Source organism: Tamandua tetradactyla, chromosome 13 (assembly GCF_023851605.1).
Source record: "Tamandua tetradactyla isolate mTamTet1 chromosome 13, mTamTet1.pri, whole genome shotgun sequence".
NCBI classification, from domain to species: domain Eukaryota; kingdom Metazoa; phylum Chordata; class Mammalia; order Pilosa; family Myrmecophagidae; genus Tamandua; species Tamandua tetradactyla.
In genome coordinates this window covers 2,722,809-2,747,732 of record NC_135339.1, presented here as the reverse complement: position 1 = coordinate 2,747,732, position 24,924 = coordinate 2,722,809, and the positions used below count along the sequence as shown (strand labels likewise).

The 24,924-nt window shown below is 55.4% G+C and overlaps 1 protein-coding gene across 9 annotated transcripts in view; it reads left to right on the top strand.

The window, feature by feature from the left end:
* Positions 1 to 24,924, top strand: part of RASGEF1A (RasGEF domain family member 1A) — a 41,234-nt gene that overhangs the window by 2,276 nt on the left and 14,034 nt on the right. For 2 of the 9 annotated variants that reach the window (XM_077124533.1, XM_077124534.1), the window contains exon 2: positions 6,680 to 6,816. The exons of 1 other annotated variant lie outside the window; for it this stretch is intronic. Coding sequence is in view for 2 of the 8 variants with exons in the window: in XM_077124536.1 (XP_076980651.1) it covers positions 7,720 to 7,737 (18 nt within the window). In the remaining 6 variants the exon portion in view is untranslated. Of the gene's footprint in view, positions 1 to 6,551; positions 6,629 to 6,679; positions 6,817 to 7,654; positions 7,738 to 18,247; positions 18,498 to 20,932; positions 21,206 to 21,568; positions 21,706 to 21,777; positions 22,093 to 24,924 lie in introns of those variants that run through there. 6 more of the 9 variants (XM_077124536.1, XM_077124529.1, XM_077124532.1 and 3 more) reach the window with 5 other exon arrangements.

The following is a 24,924-nucleotide window of genomic DNA, read 5'->3' as shown; positions in this document are numbered from 1 at the left end:
ATATCTACTTAATGCATAAGAATAACCTCCAGGATAACCTCTCGACTCTGTTTAGAATCTCTCAGCTATTGACACTTTGTTTTGTCTCATTTCTCTTTTTCCCCTTTTGGTCAAGTAGGTTTTCTCAATCCCTTGGTGCTGAGTCTCACCTCATTCCAGGATTTCTGTCCCACGTTGCCAGGAAGGTCCACACCCCTGGGAGTCATGTCCCCTGTAGGGAGGGGAGGGCAGTGAGTTTACTTGTTGTGTTGGCTGGAGAGAGTGCCTGTGTTCTTTTTTGTTTGTTTGTTTTAATACTTTTATTGAGAAAAATCTTCACACATACATTCTATACATGGTGCACAATCAGTGGCTCACAGTATCGTCACATCGTTGTATATTCATCACCACGATCATTTTTTGGAACATTTGCATCACTCCAGAAAAAGAAGAAAGAAAACACTCATACATACCATACCCCTTTCCCCTCCCTCTGGGTAAACACTAGTGTTTCCATCTACCCAATTTATTTTACCCTTTCCCCCCTATTATTTGTTTTTAGCCATACTTTTTACTCATCATTTACTCATTCATACCCTGGATAAAAGGCGCATCGGACACAAGGTTTTCACAATCACACAGTCACATTGTAAATGCTGTATCTTGATACAATCGTCTTCAAGAATCAAGGCTACTGGAACTCAGCTCAAGAGTATCAGTGATTTCCCCCCAGCCACTCCCACACACCATAAACTAGTAAGGGATATCTATTTGGTGCATAAGAATCACCTCCAGGATAACCTCTCGACTCCGTTTCAAATCTCTCAGCCACTGACACTTTACTTTTTCTCATTTCTCTCTTCCCCCTTTTGATCAAGAAGCCTTTCTCAGTCTCTTGATGCCAGGTCCTGGTTTATCCCAGGCTTTCTGTCCCGCGTTGCCAGGGAGATTCTGCCCCTGTTCTTGGGGTGATGAGGCCCCTGAAGCCCCCCAAATGCTCCCCCGCCTGAGCTAGCTTTCTTCCTTAGGGTGCATCCAAGAGCGGGCACGGAAGGGCCCTGGGGCACACAGCTCCTGCCTGCTCTGCCCCAGACTTTCTTTCTTATTTTTTCCTCCTTCAGTTTTTATTGTTGTAAACGGTTCTGCAGTGTAGCGTGCGTGAGTCATGAGTGTACGCCCGGCGGTGTGTCAGCAGGGAACGCATCTGTGTGAGCAGCACCAGCTACAGAAACAGGCCACCTCCAGTGCCCCCAGCTCTGCAGCTCCCCAGGCCCTGTCCCCGAGGGCCAGCAAGCCCTGTCCTACCTTCCAGTCTCGTGGATGCTTATGCCTGTTACCAAGCCTGAAAATTGTGGACTCCCAGGTGATAGAGTTTCGAGGCTTGGTTTCCTTTGCATCCGTGGGAATGCACCCTGGTTGTAGGTAGCGTCTTCCGCCTTGCACTTGGCCCGGCTCCTGTCTCCAGGTGGGAGCGATGCATGCAGTGCTGTGTGAGCATGCTTTTTTGTGTCTTTTGGTGCAAATATGTAAGCATTTCCGTCTGGCCTACAGTCAGGGCGGACTCTTCAGGCCTGTGTGGGCTCAGCTTTTTCAGAAAGGTCACATGTTTTTCCAGCACGGTGGCTGCCCGTGCGCACTCCCACTTCCATCAGGCCGAGAGTTTCCTTTGCTCTCCACATCCTCACCAGCCCTTGGTATTTTCTGCTGCGTGCATCGTAACCGTGCTGGGGGGCGAACCGTGGTGTCACACTGTGGCTTTTGTTTGCAGTTCTCTGATGACTCATGAGATTGAATGACTTTGTTTTTTTCAGATTTCCCAACCTTTTGGAGAGTCTTTCTTATGAAGTACCTCTTCAAGTCTTTTGCCCATGTTCTAAATGGGATCTCCTGAGGTTTGTGTGTGTAAGTTTTTATTTTGAAGAAAAATTGGGATGAAATTGATATCACATACAATTTAGCTATTTTAAAGGGAACAATTCAGTGACATTTGGTACACTCACAATGCTGTGCAAACACCATCTCTGTCTCCTTCTAAAGCATTTTTATCACTCCGAAAGAAGACCCCTTTTCCATTAAGCAGTCACTGTCCCCTTCCACCCCCAGCCCCCGGCAACCACCAGTTACTTTCTGCCTCTATGGATTTACCTCTTCTGGATGTTTCTTATAAATGGAACCTTACGATCCGGGACCTTTTGTGTCTGGCTCCTTTTACTTAGCATAATGTTTTCAGGGTTCATCCAGATTGTAGCATGTGTCGGTGCTTCATTCCTTTCTAAGGTTGAATAAACATTCCATTGTGTGGCTCGGTCTACTCATTCGACCGTGGAGGGACATTTGGGCTGTTTCCACCTTTGGGCTATTGTGAATAGTGCCTCTATGAACATTCAGACAAATATTTGTTTGAGTCCCTGTTTTCAGTTCTTTTAGGTATATATCTAGAAGTGGACTGCTGGGTCATATGATACATCTATGTTTAACTTTTTAAGGAGCTGCAGAACTGTTGTTCCCAGCAGCTACACCATTTTACATTCCCTCCAGCAATGCACTAGAGTTCCGATTTCTCACATCCTTGTCAGCGCTTGTTAATTTCTTTTTTATTCTTTTAATAGCCACCTAATGTGTGTGAAGTGATAGATCATTGTGGTTTTGATTTGCATTTCCCTACTGAGCGATGATGCTGAGGGTCTTTTCATGTGCTTATTGGCCATTTGTGCATCTTCTTTGGAAAAATGTCTATTCAAGTTCTTTGCCCATTTTTAAATTGGTTGTTTGTCTTTTTGTTGCTGAATTTTAGTTCTTTACATATTTTGGATATTAAACTCTTATCAGATGTATGATTTGCAGCTATTTTCTCCTGTTCTGTAGGTTGTCTCTACACTTTCTTGTGGTATCCTTTGATGCACAAAGGTGTTTAATTTTGATGAACTCAGATTTAGCTATTATTTCTTTTTTTGCTTGTGCTTTTGGCATCATATCAAAATCCATTGCCAAATCCGAAGTCATGAAGATTTACTCCTATTTTTTTTTCTAAGAGTTTTACAGACTTAGGCTTTTGGTCCATTTTGAGTTAATTTTTGCATATGGCATGAAGTAGGGTTCCCAATTCATTCTTTTGCTTGTGGATAGTCAGATGTCCTGGCATCATTTGTTGGAGAGACTATTCTTTCCCCATCGAATGGTCTTGGCATCCTTCTTTTTTTTTTTTTTTAAAGAGAGAGGGAGGAAGGGAAGGAAAGACAGAGAGAAGGAAGGAAGGATGGAAGGAAGGGAGGAAGAAAGGGAAACATCTTTTAAACATTTTCTTGTTTTATTGTATTTTGTTTGTTTGTTTGTTTTTTTTTTTTTTACATGGGCTGGGGCCGGGAATCGAACCGAGGTCCTCCGGCATGGCAGGCAAGCACTTTGCCCGCTGAGCCACCGCGGCCCGCCAGTCTTGGCATCCTTGTTGAAAATCAATTGGCTGTAGATGTGTGGGTTTATTTCTGGACTCTCAGTTCTAATTTATTGATCTGTATGTCCATTGTTATACCAGTACCACACTGTTTTGATTACTGTAGTTTTGTAGTAAGTTTAAAATCAGGAATCGTGAGTCTTCCCATTTGTGCTTCTTTTAAAATATTACTTTGGCTATTCTGGGCCCCTTGCAATTCCATAAATTTGGGGATCAGCTTTTCCATTTCTGTAAAAAATGCTGTTGGGATTTTGATGTGGGTTTTTCATAAATGCCCTATCAGGTTGAGGAAGTTCCTTTCTATTCCTAGTTGTGGAGTGTAAATATCTTTGCATAATGCTGACATTTTAACAATATTAAGTCTTCCAGTCTATGAACACAGGATGCCTTTCCATGTGTTTATATCTTCTTTAAGTGTACAAGTCTTTTACATCCTTGGTTAAATTTATTCTGAAATATTTTATTCCACTGAAAGCTATTGTAAATGGAATTCTAGTGTTATTTCTTTTTTTTAAATTTTGTTTTACAGATCATTCATTGCTGATGTATGGAAACACAACTGGACTTTTTTAAATTGATAACATACAAACACAAACATTTTTGACATACAAACATTCCATATTTGGTGTACAATCAGTGGCTCCCAATATGATCACATAGTTATGTATCCATTCCCATGATCATTTTTTAGAACATTTGCATCACTCCAGAAAAAGACATAAAAAGAAAAAACTCATACATACTGTTCCCCTTACCCCTCCCTCTCATTGACCACTAGTAGTTCCATCTACCCAATATATTTTAACTTTATTCCCCCTATTATTTGTTTATTTTTATGCATTTTTTTTACTCATTTGTCCATACCCTAAATAAAGGGAACATTAGACACAAGATTTTCATAATCATACAGTCACACTTTAAAAGTTATATCATTATATGTCCACCTTCAAGAAATAAGGCTATTGGAACACAGCTCTATGTTCTCAGGCACTTCCTTTAGGCACTCAAATATTCCATATACAGAAAAGGGAAATCTATATCATGCATAATAATAACTCCAGGATAACTTCTTGACTCTGTTTGAAATCTCTCAGCCACTGATACTTTATTTTTTCTCATTTCACTCTTCCCTCTTTTGGTCAAGAAGTTTTTCTCAATCCCTTGATGCCGAGTCCTAGCTCATCCCAGGATTTCTAGCTAGGGAGATATACACCCCTGGGAGTCATGTTCATATAGTGGGGTAGGCAGTGGGTTCACTTGCTGTGTCAGTTTAGAGACAGAGACCACATCTGAGCAACAAAAGAGGTTCTCTGGGGTGACTCTTGGGCCCAATTTTAAGTAGGCTTAGCCTATCCTTTGCAGAAATAAGTTTCATAGGGGCGAACCCCAAGACTGAGGGCTCAGCCCATTGATTTGGTTGTCCCCACTGCTTGCAAGAGTATCAGAAATTCTCCACGTGGGGAGGTTGAATTTTCCCCCCTTTTTCCCCATTCCCTGAAGGGGACTTTCCAAATACTTCTTTATTCACTGACCAAATCATTCTGGGATTTATTGGGGCATCAGACTAACCTGGACAAACCAACAAAATCTCATGCCCTATTTAAGGTTCCATGTACTTATGGTGTTCAACTAAACTGACCATACAAGTTAAATTAGGAAATGCACTATCCAAAATATAAATATTGCACCAAATAAACATCTCTTCCTTTAGTCTCACACAGAAGTTGAAGCTTTAAAATACGGATGATATCATCCTTTACCCAGTCTTCTGATCCATTTTAGTCCTATCTAGATCAGCTTCATTCATGTTTCTACTCAATGTCTGATCACTTTTTCAACTTTTTAAACAGTTCCTGTATGGGGTACTGCTGACTCATAGCTTCAGAGCTCTGACTCTGAGTCTCAGGTATTTTGGAAATACCCAAAGTTTTTGGAAAGACCGGGCTATATACAAACAGCTCAGGATCTCAGAATTTAGAATTAACAGTCACACCTCCTGAATAGATGTGACTGCTGTAAGAACTTACAATCAAGGACCCTTTGCAATAGACCCCAACCTGATATCCCATGCTCTTGACTCTAGTTCACCGAATTTTTATATTATAGTTAGTCCATATGACTGAGGCATGATCATATATTTGTTTTTTTGTTCCTAATATTTCATTCAACATACACCTCTTGAGGTTGATTCATCTAGCTGCACCCCTCACACCTTCATTCCTTCTTGCTCAGCAGTCCATTGTGTGTATCCACCATAGTCCCCCTTCCAGTCCTCAGTCGTTGTACCCTTCGGCCACCTCCATTCATTGTGGATCATGAACACTGCCACCAGACACCAGTGTGCAAATGTCCATTCGTGTCCCCACACGCAGCTCCTCCAGGTATATACTGAGCAATGGGGTTCCAGGATCCTATGGCAACCCCACCCCTAGCCTCCTGTGGAACCACACACTGCCCTCCAAGGGACTGCGTCTCTCATTTCCCTACCGACAGTGAATAGGTACATCTCTTTCTCCACATTTTCTATAGCACTTGTTTCTCTCTGACCATTTTAAAATAGTTTTATTCACACATCATACAATCCAGCCTAAATGTATGTAGACAGGCCTTCGCCACCATACTGTATCTGAAGACATTTCCTTCTCTTCCACAAAGAATCCATACCCCTTTCCCACTCCCCCGCCTGCTGACATTTAGTTTTGGCATAACGCCTCTGTTACATTCAGTGGAAGCATATTACAACACACAACTGATTTTTGCTTGTTGCCCTTGTACCCTGCAACTTTCCTGAATTTGTTTATTAGCTCTAGTAGTTTTCTTGTGGATTCCTTGTGATTTTCTATAACACTTGCAAATAGGGAAAGTTCTACTACTTCCTTTTCTAATTTGGATGTTTTTTGTTTCTTTTTCTTGCCTGACTGCTCTGCTTAGACCTTCCAGCATAATGCTGAAAAACAGTGGTGAGAGTGGGCATCCTGATCTTAGGGGGAAAGCTTTCAGTCTTTCCACCATTGAGCATGATGATTGCTGAGGTTTCTCATAAATGCCCTATCAAGTTGAGGAAGTTCCGTTCTATGCCTAGTTTGTGGAGTGTTTTATCCCCCTGCCCCCCAACCCCCAGGGAGAACACCTAAAATTGCACAGCTGGTGTGGAGCCATTGCAGAAGCGCGGTGGAGGGAGAGAGTGTGACGTGACAGGTAAGAGGATTCCTTCTGGAAGGTGAGGGTGACTCTCACTCCTCCCCTAAGGGTGGCTGAAGTGTGCAGATCTGAGAAGGGGAGGTCAGGAGGTGGAAGCCTGCAAACAAGGAGAGGAGGGGAGATGCCAAGAAGGCTGCAGAATGCCTCGCAGATGAGGGAACAGGTCCACTACAGGGCAGAGGCAGGTGAGTTGAGTAGGAGTAGAGCTTCTCAGCAGTCCAGATTCAAATAGCACTGTGGAGTCTCCTCCTGAACTGTGCCATGTGTGGACTCTGCGCCTACCTTGTCCCTCATTAACCACCCCCTTCCCCAAGCAACTGCCATGCCCTCCGTTCACACCCAAGGTTGCAGAAGGACAAAGTTCTGTGAGGTGCTGAAGGCCATCGCTGCATGGAGTGAGCGCCCCGTCGCTGGAGGCATTCAAGCCCCAGACTGGCCAGACCCCTGCCAGAGCAGTGCAGTGGACACGGAGGATGGCTGAGGGGGCACTGTGGCAGTGGGAGGCCAAAGGGGCAGCCTATTCTTGAGAGGGCTTCTGTTGTCACTCGTGCTGGCTTTGGGAGAGAGGGTAGCTCAGGGAGGAGGAGAAGGTGACCCAGGAGAAGATGGCTTCACCCTTGTCTTGGTGATCTCTTTGCGCCGAGACTCAGGAGCAGGGTTTCGAGCTCTGGAGGATGTCCCAGCGTCAAGTAGCAGCTCCCCAGTGGCAGCGTCAGCCCCTCCCGCCCCCGCCCCCCACGTCAGTGCCGCCTGTGTGCAAAACCGGGTGCCCCTTGCAGCGCAAGAAGCCCGCACCACGTCAGGACGCCGCACCGCTTCCCCGCCCGGCGGCCCCGCACAAGGGTCCTCCCAGGTCCGGGCGCCGCAGCCGCCGCCGGGACCCCAGCCCGCCCCGCGCGCCTCGCCACGCCTCGCTCGGCGCAGCCCCCCGCCCCCGCGCCGCAGCGCCCGGCTCCCACGCTCGGCCTCCGCGCCCACGGCAGACCCCGCCCCGGCCCCGCCCCTAGAGGAGGGGACGCGCGGCGAGAGGCGCGGGGAAGTGAGCGGGCGCCCGCGGGGCCGGCCGGCGGCGGGAGCAGGCGGCCAGGATGTTTCTGGAGCCCCAGGTAGGGCGGCGGCGACACGCGCGCGGGCAGGGAGCCCCTCGGTGGTGGCCCGGGAGAGGGGCGCGGGGCGCGGGCAGGGGGCCCGTCCGGGGGTCGGGGTCGGGGCAGCGGCTCTGGGTTCCCCGCGGCTTCCCCTACGTCGCGGCACCCGGGCACCTGCGGCCAGGTGGGCCGCCCCAGGGCTCAGGGACGGAGGGGCGGCCCGGGCGGCCGCCGCCCCACCTGGCGTGGCCGATGTCAGCGGGGACCCGAGGCTGGGAGGGGCGCCTCGGGGGCACCAGGGCCAGCTGAGGCTGGAGGCGGCGGCCACTGCGGCAGGAACTCGGGCCCGCCGATGCGGCCCTGGGACTGGTAGCCGGCCAGGTGGGCCAGGCAGAGGACCGCCCAGGGGCTTCTCCCACCTGTTTGCTCCGAGGAGGGGGAGCCCGCCGGAGGCGGGGTGGTGTCTGTGGCGAGTGGGCAGGTGGGAGGTGTGTGGGCGGGTGAGTGTGACATGTGGAAATGTAGGCTTGTTTATATCGGCTTGTGTGTGGGTGAGTGTGATGCGTGGGTGCGTGTGACGTGTCCCAGTGAGAGTGAGGGCATGGGAAAATGTGGGCACTTATAGATGGTGTGTGTGTGATGTGTGTGTCCCAGTGGCGTGTGTGTGTGTGTGTGTGGGGGGGGGGGCAGGCTGATGTCCCGGGGCTGTGGGGGGAGCTGTGTATCTTTTGGATTTTAAAGGACAAGAGCCCCCAGATCCGTGTGAATTTAAAGGGCACGGAGCCCGGGGCGGGGCTTCCAAGCAGTGTGGACTCCAGGATGGGGGATGGGGGCAGGGGGAGGCTCTGCAGTCTTTCCAGGGGAATGGAGAGCAGGGAACCCTATTTTGGGTTAAACCTGATCCAGACTGGATGCATTTCTGAGGCTGCTGCAACCTCCTTTGAAAACGAGGTGATTCAGAAGCAGCACCTGCCCAGGTCTGCACCCACTGGGGGTGTAGCCTGCCCATCAGACCTGGGGCCCTGGGCTCAGGGGAGGTGGGGAGCGAGAGGGGGGCCTCAGCCAGACAGGTGTCCTGTGCGCATGACACAGGGCTTGCTCCTGGGGGTGTTCAGTCGTTACACACGCTTATCCGGCGCTGGCCACTTGCAGGTATGTTCTAGAAGCTGGGGATTCAGCAGGCAACCAAACACTACTGTCCCTGGCCTTGGCAAAGGGGACAATGAAAAGCACCAGAAAAGAGTGAAATGTGTGGTATGAAGTGGTGGTAAATGGAAGGGGAATAGAAGGAATCACATGTGCCGCAGTCAATAGAATTTAGACTCTCCTGTGTGACAAAAGAGCCCCTGAAACTCAGTGCTGCATGTGCCCACTGACTGCTGGCCAGATCCTGCCCAAGCCTTCCTGGCTCAGGGACCCAGGCCGAAAGAGGCCCCCTGGTGGAGCGCCCAGGCCACTTGTGTCCCTACTTCTCAGCCAGATGCCACACACAGCCCCACCTGGTCTCCCCGGGCCCGTGGTGACAATTCTGCCAGGCGTGCGCAGGCAGGGTCCAGTGAGTGTGGGGAGCGTTGGTGCCTTGGGGCAGTCGTGGGAGGCCTGTGCATTGCGGGGGGTGTGGTTGGTGGAGCTGAGTCACACGGTGGGTAAGCACCCCAGGAAAGGCAGGGCTCTGCAGAGAAAGGGTCAGTTTGGAGGCTGATGTGTCAGGACAGAGCTGGGGAGGCCCGAGGGATGGTGCTGTTGGCTGTGGCTCTGGTGGGAGCGCGTACTGTGTTGCCACAAGCTCTAGGTCTTTCTTGGGGTACTGAGGGGGGCTGTGGGCGAAGAGGGTGGTAGTGGGACTTGGGAGGCAAAGCAGTGCCGGCTACCGTGTGGAGGGGATGGGGCGGTTAGGAGGCCATCTGGAACCCAGGATCGGTGGTCAGGGCAGGGGGCCTGATTCCAGCGTGTGCTGGAGGCCCGGCTGAGAGGTTTTGCTGGTGGTGTGGGTGCTGTGCCCACTGAGACAGAGAGTGGTGCAGGCTGACCCAGGAAGCTGGAGCTGCCCTCCATGGAGGTCGGGGAGGCCAGGAGGTGGTGACAGCCTAGTGGAGGTGTCCCTGGCAGTTCAGGGAGAGGCCTGGATGGGACGTTCTGATGGGAACTCTGTGCTGCCTCCCTGCCTTAGCCCCCCGCCCTGGCCCCAGGGGAAGCACAGAGCTCAGGGCTGGGGAGGGGCAGGGCCGCACAGCATGCAGCCCATGTGTGTGTTGGGGGTCTGGCCTGGCGGGGGGAGGGAGCCCCAGCGCCCAGAGTCACATACACCCTGGCCACATGGCCCACAGTTGAGCAGAAGCCGGGGTTGGGGGTGGCTGGGCAGACAGGGAGAGAGCCCCACACTCTGCTTGGTGGATGGGTAAGGGTTGACCCATTTGGGGAGAGGGGAGTCACATGAGCCCAAGGTGAAGCTGTTATGCCTGAGGGGGTGCCTGAATCTCCCAATACCTTGGGGCTCCTGGGGTGCTCCCTGCCTGGGGAGCTGCTGGTGAGGCTGGCCACCTGAGAATGCTGGGACTGTGGTGTCGATTGGGTGACCACTCTGTAATATCCACTTGTCTTTGCATGCACTCCTCCCTCTACTCAGGAGGCCTTTCTGCAACCCTCCACTCCAACCCACTAGAAAACTCCTGGTCATCCTTGGAAACCCATTTCAAAATCACCACCTCCAGGAAGCCTCCCTGACTGCTCCCTGAGGAGTTAGTTGCCCTGCTGCTTTGCCCCCAGCGCCCCGCACACATACCAGTCCTGAGGAAGTCCCACTGTCCTCTGATGTTACCTCTGGCCCCCCTGACAGACACTGGGGTCCACAGTTTCCTCCGTTCCTCCATTCCCGAGAGTCTGGCACAAGTTGGAGGGCCCTCAATGAATGTTTATTGACTCAATAAGTGAGAAAGGAGGAATAAACACTAGGACTGCAAATGACCTGTAGAGATGGCCTCATCCTACCTCCTTGTTTTACGTATGGCAAAATTGAAACAGAAACTGAGGCCCCCCAGAAGGTTAGAGGTCAGAGCAGCCTCCCAGACCAGGAGATGGCTATTCTGCTGGGAAACGGGGGTGTGCCCCGGCCAGGCCAGGTTCTGGGCTGCCAGGGATGTGCTTGGGGGCTCCTGAGGTGAGCAGTCAGGTGTGGGCAGGTGGACAGGTACCTGGGTCTTGGGGGAGGCAGCCAGAGCCCTGGAGCCTGGGTCTTCTCTTCTCTGCTCTGCAGCCCTGGAGCTCCGGGGGCTCTGGTCTGGCACACTGGCCAGCCGGTGGGGATTCCCTGCTGGGCCCCTCCCCTGCCGCCTTTGCCCCCGGTTGACTAACACCGCCCCCCCACTGTCCCATTCACTCGCACCTTCCCGGCTGGGGCCCAGAGTCCGGCATTTACCAAATGTCAGTGTGGCTGCCGCTGACGGTGAGTCAGGGGGATGGCCCAGCAGCACCCGGCACCTTAACCGAGTGTGAGCTCCCCATTCAGTCTAGGCATGGCTGGTATGGTGACAGGTGAGGATTTGGGGCTCCCCAGGGCCAAGGCTGCAGGTTCCCGTGAGAGGAGGAGCTGAGATTCAAGCCTGGGGCTGGTGACCCCAGAGCCTGGTCTCTTGGGGGCCCTGGTGCCACACCTGACACCCCAAGAAGAGGGTAGGAGGCTGGAAACGGCAGAGGGTGGGGTGGGATAGGGTCACAGCTGTGCAGCCAGGCAGAGACTACGGGCTGGGTCCCCACTCTGGGCAGCAGGTCCCTGGGCCATGCAGGTGAGGCCTGCAGAGCTGGGAGGTGGCAGGTGTGTGGTTCCATCACCTTTCTCTGTGCCTGTCCCTGTGTGAACCTGTGTGGGGATTTCTTTAGAACCAGGGAAGTGTATAAGGAAGCTAGCGATTTAAAAAGGTAATTGGTACTTGAACTCTCTTAGGAGTTTGGTTTTCTGGAAGATCCAAGATGTTAACTATATTACCTGCACATAAGGAGCATTCTACCTCTTCATTTCTAACGTGCCTTTCCTTTTCTTATCCTATTGCATTTTCCACAAGCTGCGAAATGACATTAAATACTAGCAGTTGTCATTGGCTTGATCTTAATTTTAATGAGAAGGACTCTAATGTTTTACTCTTAAATCTGGAGTTGTCCCAGAAATTTTCAAATGGAAGTTCTTCATTGTGAAAAGAACACTGCAGCCCTACATTAACTGCCAAGAGCATGCACCAGTTTCAACAGAGGCTTTCCTATATCTAGCAAAATCATCAAATGCCTTTCCTCTTTGAGCCTATGGATGTGTTGACTTCTTAGCTTTTTAGGCTAAATTATGCATGTTCATGTGCCTGGAATAAATCCCCCCTTGGTCAGGCTCCTTTACAGTGCTGCGGGGTTCATTTTGCTGAGAGATTGCTTAGGATTTTATTTTCCATTTGTGTTCACAGGTAAGAATTGATATGTGTTCTTCTGTTAAGGGCTCTGTTTGTCACCTTTATAAGTCATGGTTATGTTGGCTTCAGAAAATGAATAGGAGAGCTTTTCAAACTGAATCGTGTAGTTGAAATAGTTTAAATATCATATAAAATTATCTTACTCTCAAAGGCTTGAAATAATTCATTTTAAAACTGTCACAGCCAGAGCTTGTTTTTATTCGTCCCTGAGGCCCAGTTGGCTGTCAACTCACTTAATTTGTACTATGGTTATTGGTCTTTTTGGGATCTAAGCAATTTGAGTCTATTTTGGTTATTTTTATTTTCCCAACAACGTAGAGGTCAGAGAGCTTTTCAAATCTATTAGCATACATTTGCATATTCTATTCTTTTCAAGTTCATTCTCCTTATTCATGGTTAGACTGCCTTTCTCCTTCCTAAAGCTTTATGTGTGTATTTTTCCCTCTCTCCCTTCCACCCTCCCTTCATTTTGTTGATTAGAACTGCCAGAATTTCATCTTACTAATTTATGTTTTCAAAGAATCATCTCTTGAATTTAATGAGCATTCTATTCTGTTTCTTTTATTAAACCCACTCATTTATCGTTCAGTTCCTTCCTCCTGGTTTGCAGTAGGTGTGTTTTGGTTCTCAGTTCTTCTTCAACCTTCGGAATGAAGTGTTCAGTTCATTTGTTTTCATTTTTTTCTTGTTTACTTATAATACATTGAGGTATGACTTTTCCTCTCAGTACAGCTTTGGCCATCTCAAATTTGATAGGTGTTTTCTTATATGGGTTATTTTTCTAGCGTGTCTTTGATTGGGTTTTGATTGCTTTTTTGGCTTAGGGCAGACAGCAGGCAGGCCTTTTGGTTCACTTTTGTGTATTGGTCTCCCGGTGGTATTACATGGTGGCCACCTGTACCGTCTGTTTGGGATATTTATTTGGGTTTTCGCTGGCGGTGTAGCATATGGACGGTACTTGAGTACTCAGGAAAGAAGAACATGCCTTTCTTTTTGTAGGACATTGTTACATGATTCATCCCTGGGGTTTCTCTGCCCCTGCGAGAATGAACTTCTGCTTTATTCCTTTCCTCTGCTCATCTGTTTGGGTCTCCACAAGTCATCAGGAGTTCCAGAAAGTTCTGTGTGCTCCTCTGCCCATTCTGAAGAGACCTGGGGAGTCTGTTCCACCCTAGGAAGTGGAGCTCTCTGCCCTGCAGCTGCTTGGGCACCAAGCCTGTTCCTGGGCACAGGCGCAGGTCTGCTCTGGAGTTTGCTTTCTTTGTAGGAGGTCGGGGAGCCCGCCCCACAGTCAGGAGGCCATGCTGGCTTCCCCTGGGCACGGGGCCCACCCTTACCCCCCCAGGAGGTGGACAGTCGAGTCTTGGAGGCGGCCCTGGGAGTGGGCATGCACATGTGTGGACGCTGCAGGCGACCAAAAGCAATTGCAAGTGTCTGTTTCTGGCAGTGAGGCTGCTGGGGCTTTTGCAGAGAGCCCAGACCCAGCTGCCCAGCCCCTCGGCGTCACACGGCGGGACCTCTGAGCAGGTGGGCCCTCTGGGGCCTCCTTGTCACATGGAGACTCCCACCAGCCTTCCCCTCGTGCCCCACTCCCCCTTCGGAGGGCCTGTGCTGAGAGGCCTGCACTCGGCCCTGTCCCAGGGCTGCAGCATTCCAAGTCCCAGCTCTGCTGCTTGGGAGGTGTGGAGCCCTGGGCTGGTGACTTGATGCTTTTGATGCCTGTTCCTTCATGTGCAGGAGGCAGGTGTGCCCTGTAGACGGACCCTGGAACTGGCCAGGGTCCTCACCTCTTGCCTATGAGCCCACCCCAGGGTGAAGAGGACAGAGGGCACGGGACAGGAAAGCTGCTGGCATTCCTGGCACAGACATGAGGGACATTTGCTGGGAAGGTCTGGTTTTCTGTGAGAGGCCGCGGCAGCTGGACAGGGACTGGCTGTATGGGTCCAGTGGCCCTCTGTGCAGCCTTCCCCATTCCAGCCCCTGCCCCCAGAAAGCTCCTGCTCCCGTGATGCAGCGTGGCTCAGCGACCTCTCAGGGTGTCTCCTGGGAGGTTGCCAGTCCAAGCCAGGGTGATTGACTTTTATTTCTTTTAAACACAAAGGAAAATCTTTGCTTAGCCTGACTGGATGTCATTTAAAGAGACAAGAACGGTACGTTCCTTTGTACGGACTCCAGTAGCCCCCACAACTGCCCTGAAGTCACAGGCTGCTGCCCATGCCCTGAGCCTGGCTGCCCAGGCCGTGTGCCCGCCACCTCTACCTCCCCCGCCTCCCTGCACCCCTTCTCTCTTCACCCCACCTGCTCGCTATCCTGCTCCCCCATGGTCACTTGGTGCCACTGCTCGGCTGGCCCTGGCTTGGCCCGAGCTGATGACACTAGGAGAGCCCCCGTCTTTGAAGCTCCCTGGCCGGAGCTCTGACAGCTGCTCCAGACCTCATTGGCAGCTTCTTGAGTGGACGCCCCATGTGGGAAAGGGACCGCGCAGGAGCCACCCCAGTCGGGTGTGGCCTCCCTGAAACACCTGGACTGGCCAAGAGGAGCTCGGGTTGCTGCAGGAATGCAGAGAGCCGACCCTGTGCCCAGTGCCCTGTGGAATCAGATGTCCAGGGGGAGCAAGGCAGGGGCCAGGCCGGGGGCAGCTTGCGGGTGCCGGGAACTCTGCACAGAGTCACCCAGAGTGGGAGGCGAGGAAAGGGCAGGGATTCCTGGAAATGCCACCTGCTCCCTCGTGGGCCTCTACAATGGACGGTTATTAGTGGACAATGACATTTTGTCCCTGGAACAGCTGCCGAAGAAGCTGACTGGACAGGAAGGGAGGAAAGGAGGAGGGGTAAAAAGTAAAAAAAGAAAAAAAAAAAAGAAGAGGTGGTGGGGGGGGACTCCCAGAGTTGGCAGAATCTGTGTTTGGGAATGTGGAGGGGAGCTGGTAAGATTCCTTCAGGCCACTCAGATAGCGTTTGGTATCAGGAAGGAATTCAGAAAGGAGACGGAGTCGTGTGCCTGTGACAAAGCTTTGATTCTCAGCCCGGCTTAGCGGCTGGGGTGCTGGCGGAGGCCCCGGCGGGTTCCGCGCCCTGATGCCATGGCAGCCGCCTCCCCGCAGGACCCCCGCTGGCCCAGAGGGCGCAGGAAGGTAACTGCCGCCGCCCCCGCCCACCGCCCACCGGCCAGTGTGGCTTCCCGGGGTGGTGTAGGTGAAGAACGTGACGTCCCCAGCCCCGCACCCCCTAGCCCCTCACCCTGCAGCCCCTCATCCCCCAGCCCCTCACCCTGCAGCCCCTCGCCCCCCAGCCCCTCGCCCCCCAGCCCCTCGTCCCCCAGCCCCTCGCCCCCAGCCCCTCAGCCCCAGCCCCTCGTCCCCCAGCCCCTCGCCCCCAGCCCCTCGTCCCCCAGCCCCTCGTCCCCCAGTCCCTCGCACCCCAGCCCCTCGGCCCCCAGCCCCAGCCCCTCGCACCCCAGCCCCTCGTCCCCCAGCCCCTCGCCCCCCAGCCCCTCGCCCCCCCAGCCCCTCATCCCCCAGCCCCTCGGCCCCCAGCCCCTCGCCCCCAGCCCCTCGCACCCCAGCCCCTCGCCCCCCAGCCCCTCGCCCCCCAGCCCCAGCCCCTCGCACCCCAGCCCCTCATCCCCCAGCCCCTCGCCCCCCAGCCCCTCGCCCCCCAGCCCCTCGCCCCCCAGCCCCTCGCCCCCCAGCCCCTCATCCCCCAGCCCCTCGCACCCCAGGCCCTCGCCCCCCAGCCCCTCGCCCCCCAGCCCCTCGCCCCCCAGCCCCTCGCCCCCAGCCCCTCGCCCCAGCCCCTCGTCCCCCAGCCCCTTGTACCCCAGGCCCTCGCCCCCAGCCCCTCGCCCCCCAGCCCCTCAGCCCCAGCCCCTCACCCCCGCAGGTCCTCCCCCGCTGGCCCCGTGGTGCCCACTGCTGGAAGGATGGAGAGGTGGGGGCTGCAGGTGCCTCTGTGACTCTACCTGCAGGGTTGGACCAAGACTGTCCTTCTAAGACTGCTAGGAGGTAGAGGGAGGAGAGGGAGGATTAGGGCAGCCTCACCCACAGAAGCCTCTCGCCTTTGTACCCCCAATACAGGGGAAGAGCAGCCACCCCCTAGGCAGAGCTAGCTCTGGGCCCAGGTGTGCCTGAGGCAGGGCTCTGCAGCACAGGGCTGGAGTCCCTTGTCCTGCTTTCCCCCCATCTGCAGGATGGGCCTGTGGGGAGGCAAGAGGGGGCCAGAGCTGGTGTGAGGGTGAGCGTGGCGCCAGGGCGTGCTCCAGTAGCCAGGGCCCTGTGATCTGTGTGTCCGGGAAGGCAGTGGTCCCTAGGGTCCCTTGGGTGCCAAGAAGGTGGGTAACGCAGTTTCATAGTAAAACCCCAAGTCCTCAGCAAGCAGGCGCCTCGTTCTGAGCCCAGCACCCTGGGAAGCAGGGGCCGGAGGCACCATCTCCCAAGATGCCAGGTGACTGTAGGCTCCCAGCTCACGTGATGGCCAGCCCATGCCCAGGGCCCAACCAGGCTTGTGGTGACCACTTCCATCTGCCCGGCTTGGCTCCGGTAGATGGGGCCAGGGCTCTCTGGAGCTTAAGGGGGACAAGTTTCAGCCCAAAGTTAGGGAGATCTGAGTCAGGGTTCTCCAGAGGGAAAGGTCCACCTCCAGGGTGGGGACCTCCCCTGCCCCCGTGGAGGACCCCCCGTCCCCACACCCCACACTGGGCTTGGGGGCAGGGACACTGCTGTTGCCAGGTAACCACTTTGGGGCCCACCCCTGGGGCCCCCTGGGCAAGGCGGGAGGGTCTTCTGCAGCCTCCAGATTGCTCAGCCAGCACTCTGCGGGGTCCCACGTGCCCCCAGAGACCAGCCGAGAGGGGTCCCACAGCCAGTGGCCCTGACAGGCCCACCCGCACACTGCCCGGCTGCCCCCCGCCTCTGGCCCTCCCTGTCTGGTTTCCCTGCCCGTTGGTGGGCTCAGCTGGGCTGCGTTCCCATCACACGTCCTGTGCCCCGTTCCCCGAGGCCCTGCAGAGTGAGCTCTTGGACCCTCCCCTACCACTTGGGCCCTCAGCCCAGGGGGCCACAGTGGCCATGGCGAGGCGACAGTACTGTCCTTCCGCCTCCTTATCCCATGCCCTCGGGTCTTTGCTCCCAGTTTGGGAAGAGTGGGGTCGTGGGGTGGGGGTTAGGTCGAGCAAGGTGGTGGGTCATGGACCAGCCAAGTAGCTTCTTGCCGGGTGCCCGGCAGAAGGGAGGTGGCCTTCGGATGCTGACCAGCCCCTCCTGTTATGGAAGATCAGGCTGGACAGTGCCAGGTTGTGAGACTCAGACACTCTAACCACGTCTTAATGTCACCCTGCCCTTCTCCATGGGACCCTAGCACTTCACTTCCCACTGCAAGTCACCCCAGCAGGCAGAGCCTTAGTATGGGGAGTCACTGGGTTCAAGGGTGTGGAGGCCGCTTGCATATCCAGAACCTTCTCCAGGCAAGAGTAGCCCCTGGGTCCTGTGACTAGCAGAGCCTTCACCCATCCAGAGAACCAGCTTCACCCATGGAAAGGGCCCATGCAGGGGATGCTAACAGGTTTGGCAGTTTGCTCAAGGAGTCCTATAAATGTGGTGCCCTCTGTCACCCTTTGCATTTAAACCAGCTTTTCATCTGCAAATTTGATTTGATTTGCAGACTCTTGCTTGGAGTTCCCAGCAGGTGGGAGCCACCGCATGGCTCAGTCAGCTTCTCTCCCCAAGACTGTCTGTCCCCCAGTGTCACTTCATCCCATGACTCAAGCCACAGGATGCCCTGGAGATTAGGGGGCCAGTGCGGTAGGACAGGAGGCGATTGTATGGCAGGCAGGGACTGGGGAGAGGTGGATACTGCCCACAGGCTCTGCTGGGACAGAGGGCAGCTTCTGCATGCCCTGGGTTCTGGTCCAGGCACCCCTGCCCAGCTCGACACTCAGACCGTCAATGAACATTTGTTCTGGGAGTGAATGAATGAGCAGGCAAGGATGTGCTTGAGGGAAGAGGGTTTCAAGGGAGCAAATGGGATGGAAAGTCTCGGGCATACCTGTGCTTCCTGCCCACAGCACTTCTCCTTTTCCAGGGGACTGCTGCAGGTCTGCACTCAGACTCCCCTCCTCCGAGAGGCCACCCACCCAGATTGAGGCTGCTGTCTGCTCTCTCCTTCTCCCTCCCCTTCGTCTTCCTTTGTCCAGAGCACCTCCTGCTGCTTCCCTGAAAGTGCATCCTTGTATGGGTGGCTGTCCCACCGTGCCTGCCTCCCCTACACAGTGAACACTCTGCAACGACAGATGTGCTGCCTGCCCCCTTCCCCAACACCTGTCTGGTCCCAGGTGTGTAGAGGTTTGTGCTGATGTTTGTGAATGGATGACTGGATGGGGGGATGGATGGATGGATGGATGGGAAGGTGGATGAATAGATGGAAGGAAGGATGGAAGAGTGGGTAGAAGTAATAAAGGAAGGATTGATGTGTAGGTGAGTGGGAGGATGGATGGAGGGTGCATGGATGGATAGATGGAAGGATGGATGGATGGGTGGGTGAATGTATAGATGGAAGGATGGATGGGTGGGTGGGTGGAAGGAAGGAAGGATGGATGGGTAGATGGATGGATGGGTAGATGGATGGATGAGTGGATGGATGGATGGATGGATGGATGGATGGATGGATGGATGGAAGGAAGGAAGGATGGATGAATGGATGCATAGGTGGATGGGAGGATGGAAGGATGGATGGAATGTGCAGGGAGCAAGGGCTCTGTGAATCACCTCTCCTACTACCCCGCCCCAGTACAGGTTTCAGAGGCCCAGAGCATTCGCACGAGATGGAGCAATGGGGGTTCACCCCAATTAGGGGCCCGCTCGGCTGCACTGGTATTCCCGGCAGGGCAGTACCACTGGCCTAGGCCCAGGCAGCCACATGGTTCTCTCCCCGCAGACGATGCACTGGAATGCCAGTGGGTCCCTGCCCTGTGCACCCAAAGCTGGATTTTAACAGAACATGGATGAAACCAAGAAACTCCATGAGCACCCCCTTCTGAAATCCCTTGGTTAGGGGGTGGGGTCACAGGGCTAGCACCCAGCTCCCTCTGGCACTTTCTCTCCCCCCCACCCCGACCAGCAGAGGGGAGACTGGCAGAATGTGTAATTTTCAGTTGCTAATTGTGGTGCCCTGCAGCGCGCCGAGCTAAAAATAGTCTCCGTTTTTGTTGAGTAGGTTGAAAAATAGAAGCCCACGTGCTGCCTCAGAAAACAGCACCCTTTTGGAGCTCAACAGAGGCAGGGGCTGTGTGCCCCTCTGCTCTCCCGGGCTGGTCCTAGGGGGCTCTTGCAAGGTGGGCCATGGGGGCCGCTTTTGTCCCTGTGTTCCAGGAGGCTGGGATTCCTGCTTCAGGGTCCATGGATGAGCTTCGGGGGGGCCAAGAACCCCTGGATTTGAGCGGAATGAAAACATGCATTTGCTCGTGGGTCTGGGTCAAGAGCCTCAGCTTTCTCCAGGGCACAGAGTTGTGAAGCCCTCCCCAGGACTGCCCCGGTAGGGGCTGCATGAATGGGACCCCGAGAATGGTGTTAAATGAGGTGTGTGTGTGTGTGTGTGTGTGCGTGCGCGCGTGCTTGTGTGTGTACCAGTGTAAACTCCATGCTAACTCCTGAGGGTGACGTTCAAGTACAAGGTTAGTCAAAAGAAACTTAGCCCTGCTTCTGTGATGCCAGAAACTTCCAAATTTGTGGGCTCCAGCATTCAGGAGGGGTCCTAAAGTTCTTCTAGCCCAGCGCCCCCCATTCAGGGCTGGGTGGAGCCTGGATACTGCTCTGGGCAGCTGTGCAGGGGACTCCGTGCCCACCCCCGGCCACTGGGCTCCACTCCCTTGGGGGTCAGGTCTGCTGTCCCTACCCAGGACCACCTTTCAGCTTTCCCTCAGAGCGGGGGCAGAGCTGAGTTTCCGGCAGCCACCCCAGACCAAGAGTAGGAGCCAGCGAGCGAGAGTGGGAATGCTGTCTGTCCCCTGCCTCCTTTTCTCCAGCACACTCTGCAGAGCTGGGGGTGGGGGGAGTCCCAGGCCACAGGCATCAGAGGCCGGGAGGCAGACGGAGCCCACTGATGGGGCCCCCCATGTAGCTCCTGAAGGCTGCCACAAGTCCCGCCTTAGAGCTTTGCACAGCGAGAGCCAATGACCCCCCTGACCACCCGCCTGAGGCCTTGGCAGTGTGCCAGCCTGCCTGGGGTCTCCCAGGCCTGGGCTCCAGCCAGGGCTGGGGTGCAGCACCCCCCACCCAGAAGTTCCCTCCCCACCCTGGAAGATCCCTCCCCAGTGGGCCCTCCCAGCCAAGGATCACACCTTCTCCTTGCACCCCCCCCCTCTGGCTGAGGGTGGTGGGAGCTGGGGGTAAAGCTGGGGTCCCACAGACGCCCCCTGTTTTGCCTCTCTCATTCTATCTGTATCCCACAGCCCCTGCCCAGCCTGGCTGCTCTGAACCCCCTCCCCGGCCTCCTCACGGCCTCCCTGTCCAGGCCTCTTTTCTCCAGACCTGGGGGCTGTTAAATTTACCTGGGCTGAGGTGCAAGCTGGAGGTGCCCTGGGGGTCCTCACCTGTGCAGGCCAGGGTGGGAGAGATGAGGCCACGTCCCTGTGAGATGGGACCTGCTGGCAGAGAAACCCATTTCCCGAAAAGGTCTTGCAGTGCCGGCCAGGGACAGTGGCCTGCTGGGAAGCATTTAGCTTGGGATGAGGCTGCAAACTGATACTGTAGCAATTGAATGTTTCTCTAGAGGCCATGTCGTTTGTATTCCTTACCCAAGAACATTGAATGAAGAAAATGGTTTGCAGCAGCCCGGACGACTGGAATCTCTTACGAGACCGTTTGGCAGCATCATCCCTCCCAGCTGGCTCTCCTGGGCTCTCCGGGCCCCTCAGGAATGGAAGCAAGAAAAGCAAACAGGAGCAGGGCAGGGGCTGGTGAGGGACACGCAACAGGCCCTGGCCTAGTCCTGGTGTGTTCCCATCACAGCTGCGGCTCTCAGGGTCCAAGAGGCTGTTGTAGGGTAGGGTTGGGGTCCCTGGAGGCTGCACAGGCACAGCTGGGTGTGAGTGGAGGGGCTGCCCCGGCCACAGGCAGTGGGCACAGGTGCCTGTGCACATTGGCTCCTGGACGCGGGCTGGGCTGCCAGCTGCTGCGTGTGCATGTGGGGGGCTGGAGGCAGACACCCCCAGAGCCCCCGACCCTGCTGCCTGGTGGGAGGGGCGCAGACCCTGACCCCCACCCCCCGGGGCCTGAGGGAGCCAGGACCTCTCAGACCACGCTGCAGCGGGGGGCGGCCCTTGGACAGGGGTTGCCAAGGGGAATCCCAACTTCTGCAGAGCTTCCTGGAACCCTGTTTTCCCATCTTCCCCGGGATCCTTCCCAGTGCTGCAGCTGTGGAAACTGTCAGCTCACTCTCTCAAGAGGCCAGAATCCCTCTTGAACCTGCCTCCTCCCGCCAGCTCGCGTCTCCCCTGGTACCCTCAGTTCCTGACTTTTCGGTGCCCAGGCCCGGTCAGTACGGTCAGTATCAGTACGTGTCTCAGAAGGTCGAGGGGCGGGGAGGGGAGGGGATTGGCTGTGAGTTCTCAGATGCTTAAATCACTGGGCTGTGTCCCCTAATAGGGGCCCCGGGGCTCTGATGTGAGCACAGAGCTGCCCCGTGTGTCGGCTGGAAGGGACGGGGGCCTGCTGAATCCAGGGAGCAGCATTTAGTTTCTGCCTTCTAGCACCCGGCGAGGATGCAGCACTCCTTCTGGCCTGCAGCTGCGCTCCTACCCACCACCTCCTGCACCCGTGACAGCCCCGTGCAGGGCTGGGGAGGAGGCAGGAAATTCTGCACGCTGTTTACAGCAGAGAAAACCGAGGCTCGGAGGAGCTCAGAGACTTCCCCAAGGCTGTTAAGACAGAGTATGTCCCTTGTGTTTGCATGTTGTGGGCTCTGCCCGGTAGCCCGGACTGGGCCAAGCACCAGACCCAGGCAGGTGTGGGTGTAGACGGGTCGTAGGTGCACACTGGTTGGCCTGCACTCTGGGAATTTATTGGTGACTCCAGAATTCAGGCGTGGGTAGGGCCGTGTGTTCCTAAGGTCTGTGGCACTCCCAAGTGGCCACCGGATGCCCATAATCACTTACTGCCTCTGTCCCGTGGCCGTCTCCCTCCTTCGTAAGAGGATCTTCACAGGTCCCATTTGCAAATGGGTCCTCCCCACATGATGGGGGATCAGGATGTGAAGTTGTGTGTAGGGGGTGGGCAAGCTTGCCTGGGGAAACCTGCAGGGCATGTGCTAGAGGGGGCAGGCGCTGGCCACAGCTGGAGGGCCAGCAGAGCCCCAGGCCAGTGTGGGTGGTGCAGGGAGCCTGGGGAGGGCACTTCGTGGGTACAGGTAGTCCATCTGCCTCCTGACCCTGCCTCCCCAGGCCCACCTCACCTATGGCCAGTTTTAGCTGGACATGGCTATGGCCGTTCTGCCAGGCCAGCAAGGAACCACAGGGAATGTCGGGGAACCTCTGCCAGGGGAGCCCTCCCCACCCCAGCAATGCCCCCCTACACCAGCCCCACGGGCTGCACCGGGCTGCTCTGCTCGTGGCCTCCTCACCCAGCCACATCTGCACCCCCTGAGCCCAGCCAGGACTCAGGGCCTAAATGTCCTGCACGGGGCCCTCAGACAGCCAAACCAACCAGTTAAGGAAATGGGCAAGCACCGGCAGGTGGCCGCTGCCCCTGAACTTGGAGCCCAGCTCCTGCCCGAGCTGGCAAACTGGCTGGCTGGCAGGAGGCTTCTCCCTCTGGACCTGCAGCCTGTGCCTGCCCTCGCGCCCACCTGGGCCCAAGTGGGAGGCAGGGAGCTGGCAAGGCCTGTCTGCAAGGAGACGAGTGAGTCACTTCCGCCCACCTCGCTGTGAGCACGCATTTTTTTCCTGAGTAGTTGGGGTCTGTAATTAGAAGGTGCTGCCCTTCCTGCCTGAGCAGACAGGAGTGGAGGGGGGGTGGCGGCGAGGAGTCAGGGGAAGCAGGGGTGTGGTGCACCTCTCCCGGGGGCTGCTTCGTCCAGGCGAGTCTCAGCTGGACTTGGGGCTGGGGTTCTCTGCAGGCTCCGTCCCTGGACCCTGCCAAGGCTGGTCCAGAAAGCTGTCCATCCCTCTGCCTTGGCCTCTGTGGGCTTCCTGAACATTCCTCCAAGGTCTGTGGACTTGAATCTGGTCTAGACGTAGCGGGGAGCAGCCGAGGCAAGAGATAGGCTTTGTTTCTTCTCTGCTGCCTTTGTGACCCAGAAAACATTGAAAGATGCCAGCCTGTGCTCAGACCAATTAGATTACAATTGTTGGGGTGGGAGCTGAGCAAGGTATTACTATTATATTATTATTATTATTATTTTTAATTCCCCAGGTGACCCCATTGTGCAGCCAGAATTTGCAAGCTAGCTGCACTCCTCACCTGGAGGGAATCAATTCCTTACAGGACGAGTATCCATGAGGCCTTCCATCCATTTGCTAGGGACTCACCTGCATGTCTAAGATGCAGAGTTGATGCCTTTCTGGGACTGGAAGATCTGATTCTAACCGTCAGCCTGGTGCTGCTGGGGTGGCTGGCTGGAGATTTAAAGGACAGCATCCAAAACCTCCTGTGCAGCAGACTCGCCTGGAGGGGGTGGCTGGGTCCCCTCCCGGGGCATCTGATTAGGTAGAAGGGGCTCTTCCAGCAAGCTCCTGGGGGGGCTGGGGCTGCTGGCCTGGGGACCCCGCTTCACTCTCGAGCCAACACCTGGGATCTCTGGGCCCCTCTCTGTAGGTCCCTGCACCCACAGCAGGGTGGGGTGGGGGAGGCTGAACAGCTGTGGCACTGGGAGCCACATCCCCAGTGGGGGAGCTGATAGAAGTGTGGAGGGCCCAGTGCTTTGCCCATGGGGCTCAGTTGGTCCTCCCAACAGATCTGGGAGGCAGCTCCACCTGCACCCACTGCACAGACGAGAGGGGGTAAGGGGCCCCTAAAGCCATGTCCAGCTGGGCTCGGACCAGGCCCCTGTGGCTCTGTGTCTCGGAACTGCTGGCCTCCAGTTGTGGGGTGCTGGCTGGTCCCGTGGCCTCTGCTCTCATCTGCTGAGTGGGGAAAAAGACTCTCTCTCTCTCTCTCTCGGGGGTCCCCTGGAGGCTGAAATGCCGCCGTTCCTCTAGTCCCAGCCACTCAGGTGCACTGAGCGCCCAGTGGCCTCTGCGGTCATGTTGTTCTGAGTGTCTCTGCATGCCCCTCCCGAGGCTGCAGCCCTGGGGGTGTCCAGCACCGAGGCAGGACGTGCACAGATGAGTGGGCGCGAGTTCAGGTCCTGCTCTAGGTGGAGAGAGGAGGAGCCCAGAGGCAAGGACAGAGAAGGGATGGAGGGGCAGGTCGGGACTGGCTGGCAGAGGGCCCGGCAGGGGCAGGAGCCACACGTGTCCCAATGAAGAGCTGGGGAAATTGAGGGTGGTTTCCCACCCTGGACGCAGGGAGCTGGTGTTCAAACCGACGCTGCTCTGAATAATTGCCCAGGAAGAGCCAGTTGGGGACCTGCCGCCACTCACTTGGAAGGAGCTGGCTGGGGCTGGGTGCTGGGCAGGTCCGAGGAAGGGGGCCAGGGAGGGGCTCCGGGGCGCCTCGGGACCTGGGGGTGGAGGAGGGGGAGCGGAGCGGGTTCATGGTAGGGAGGGGTAGGGCACATGGGTGCCCCCATCTCATGGTCTCGGGGTGTCCTAGGTGGGAGGGGAT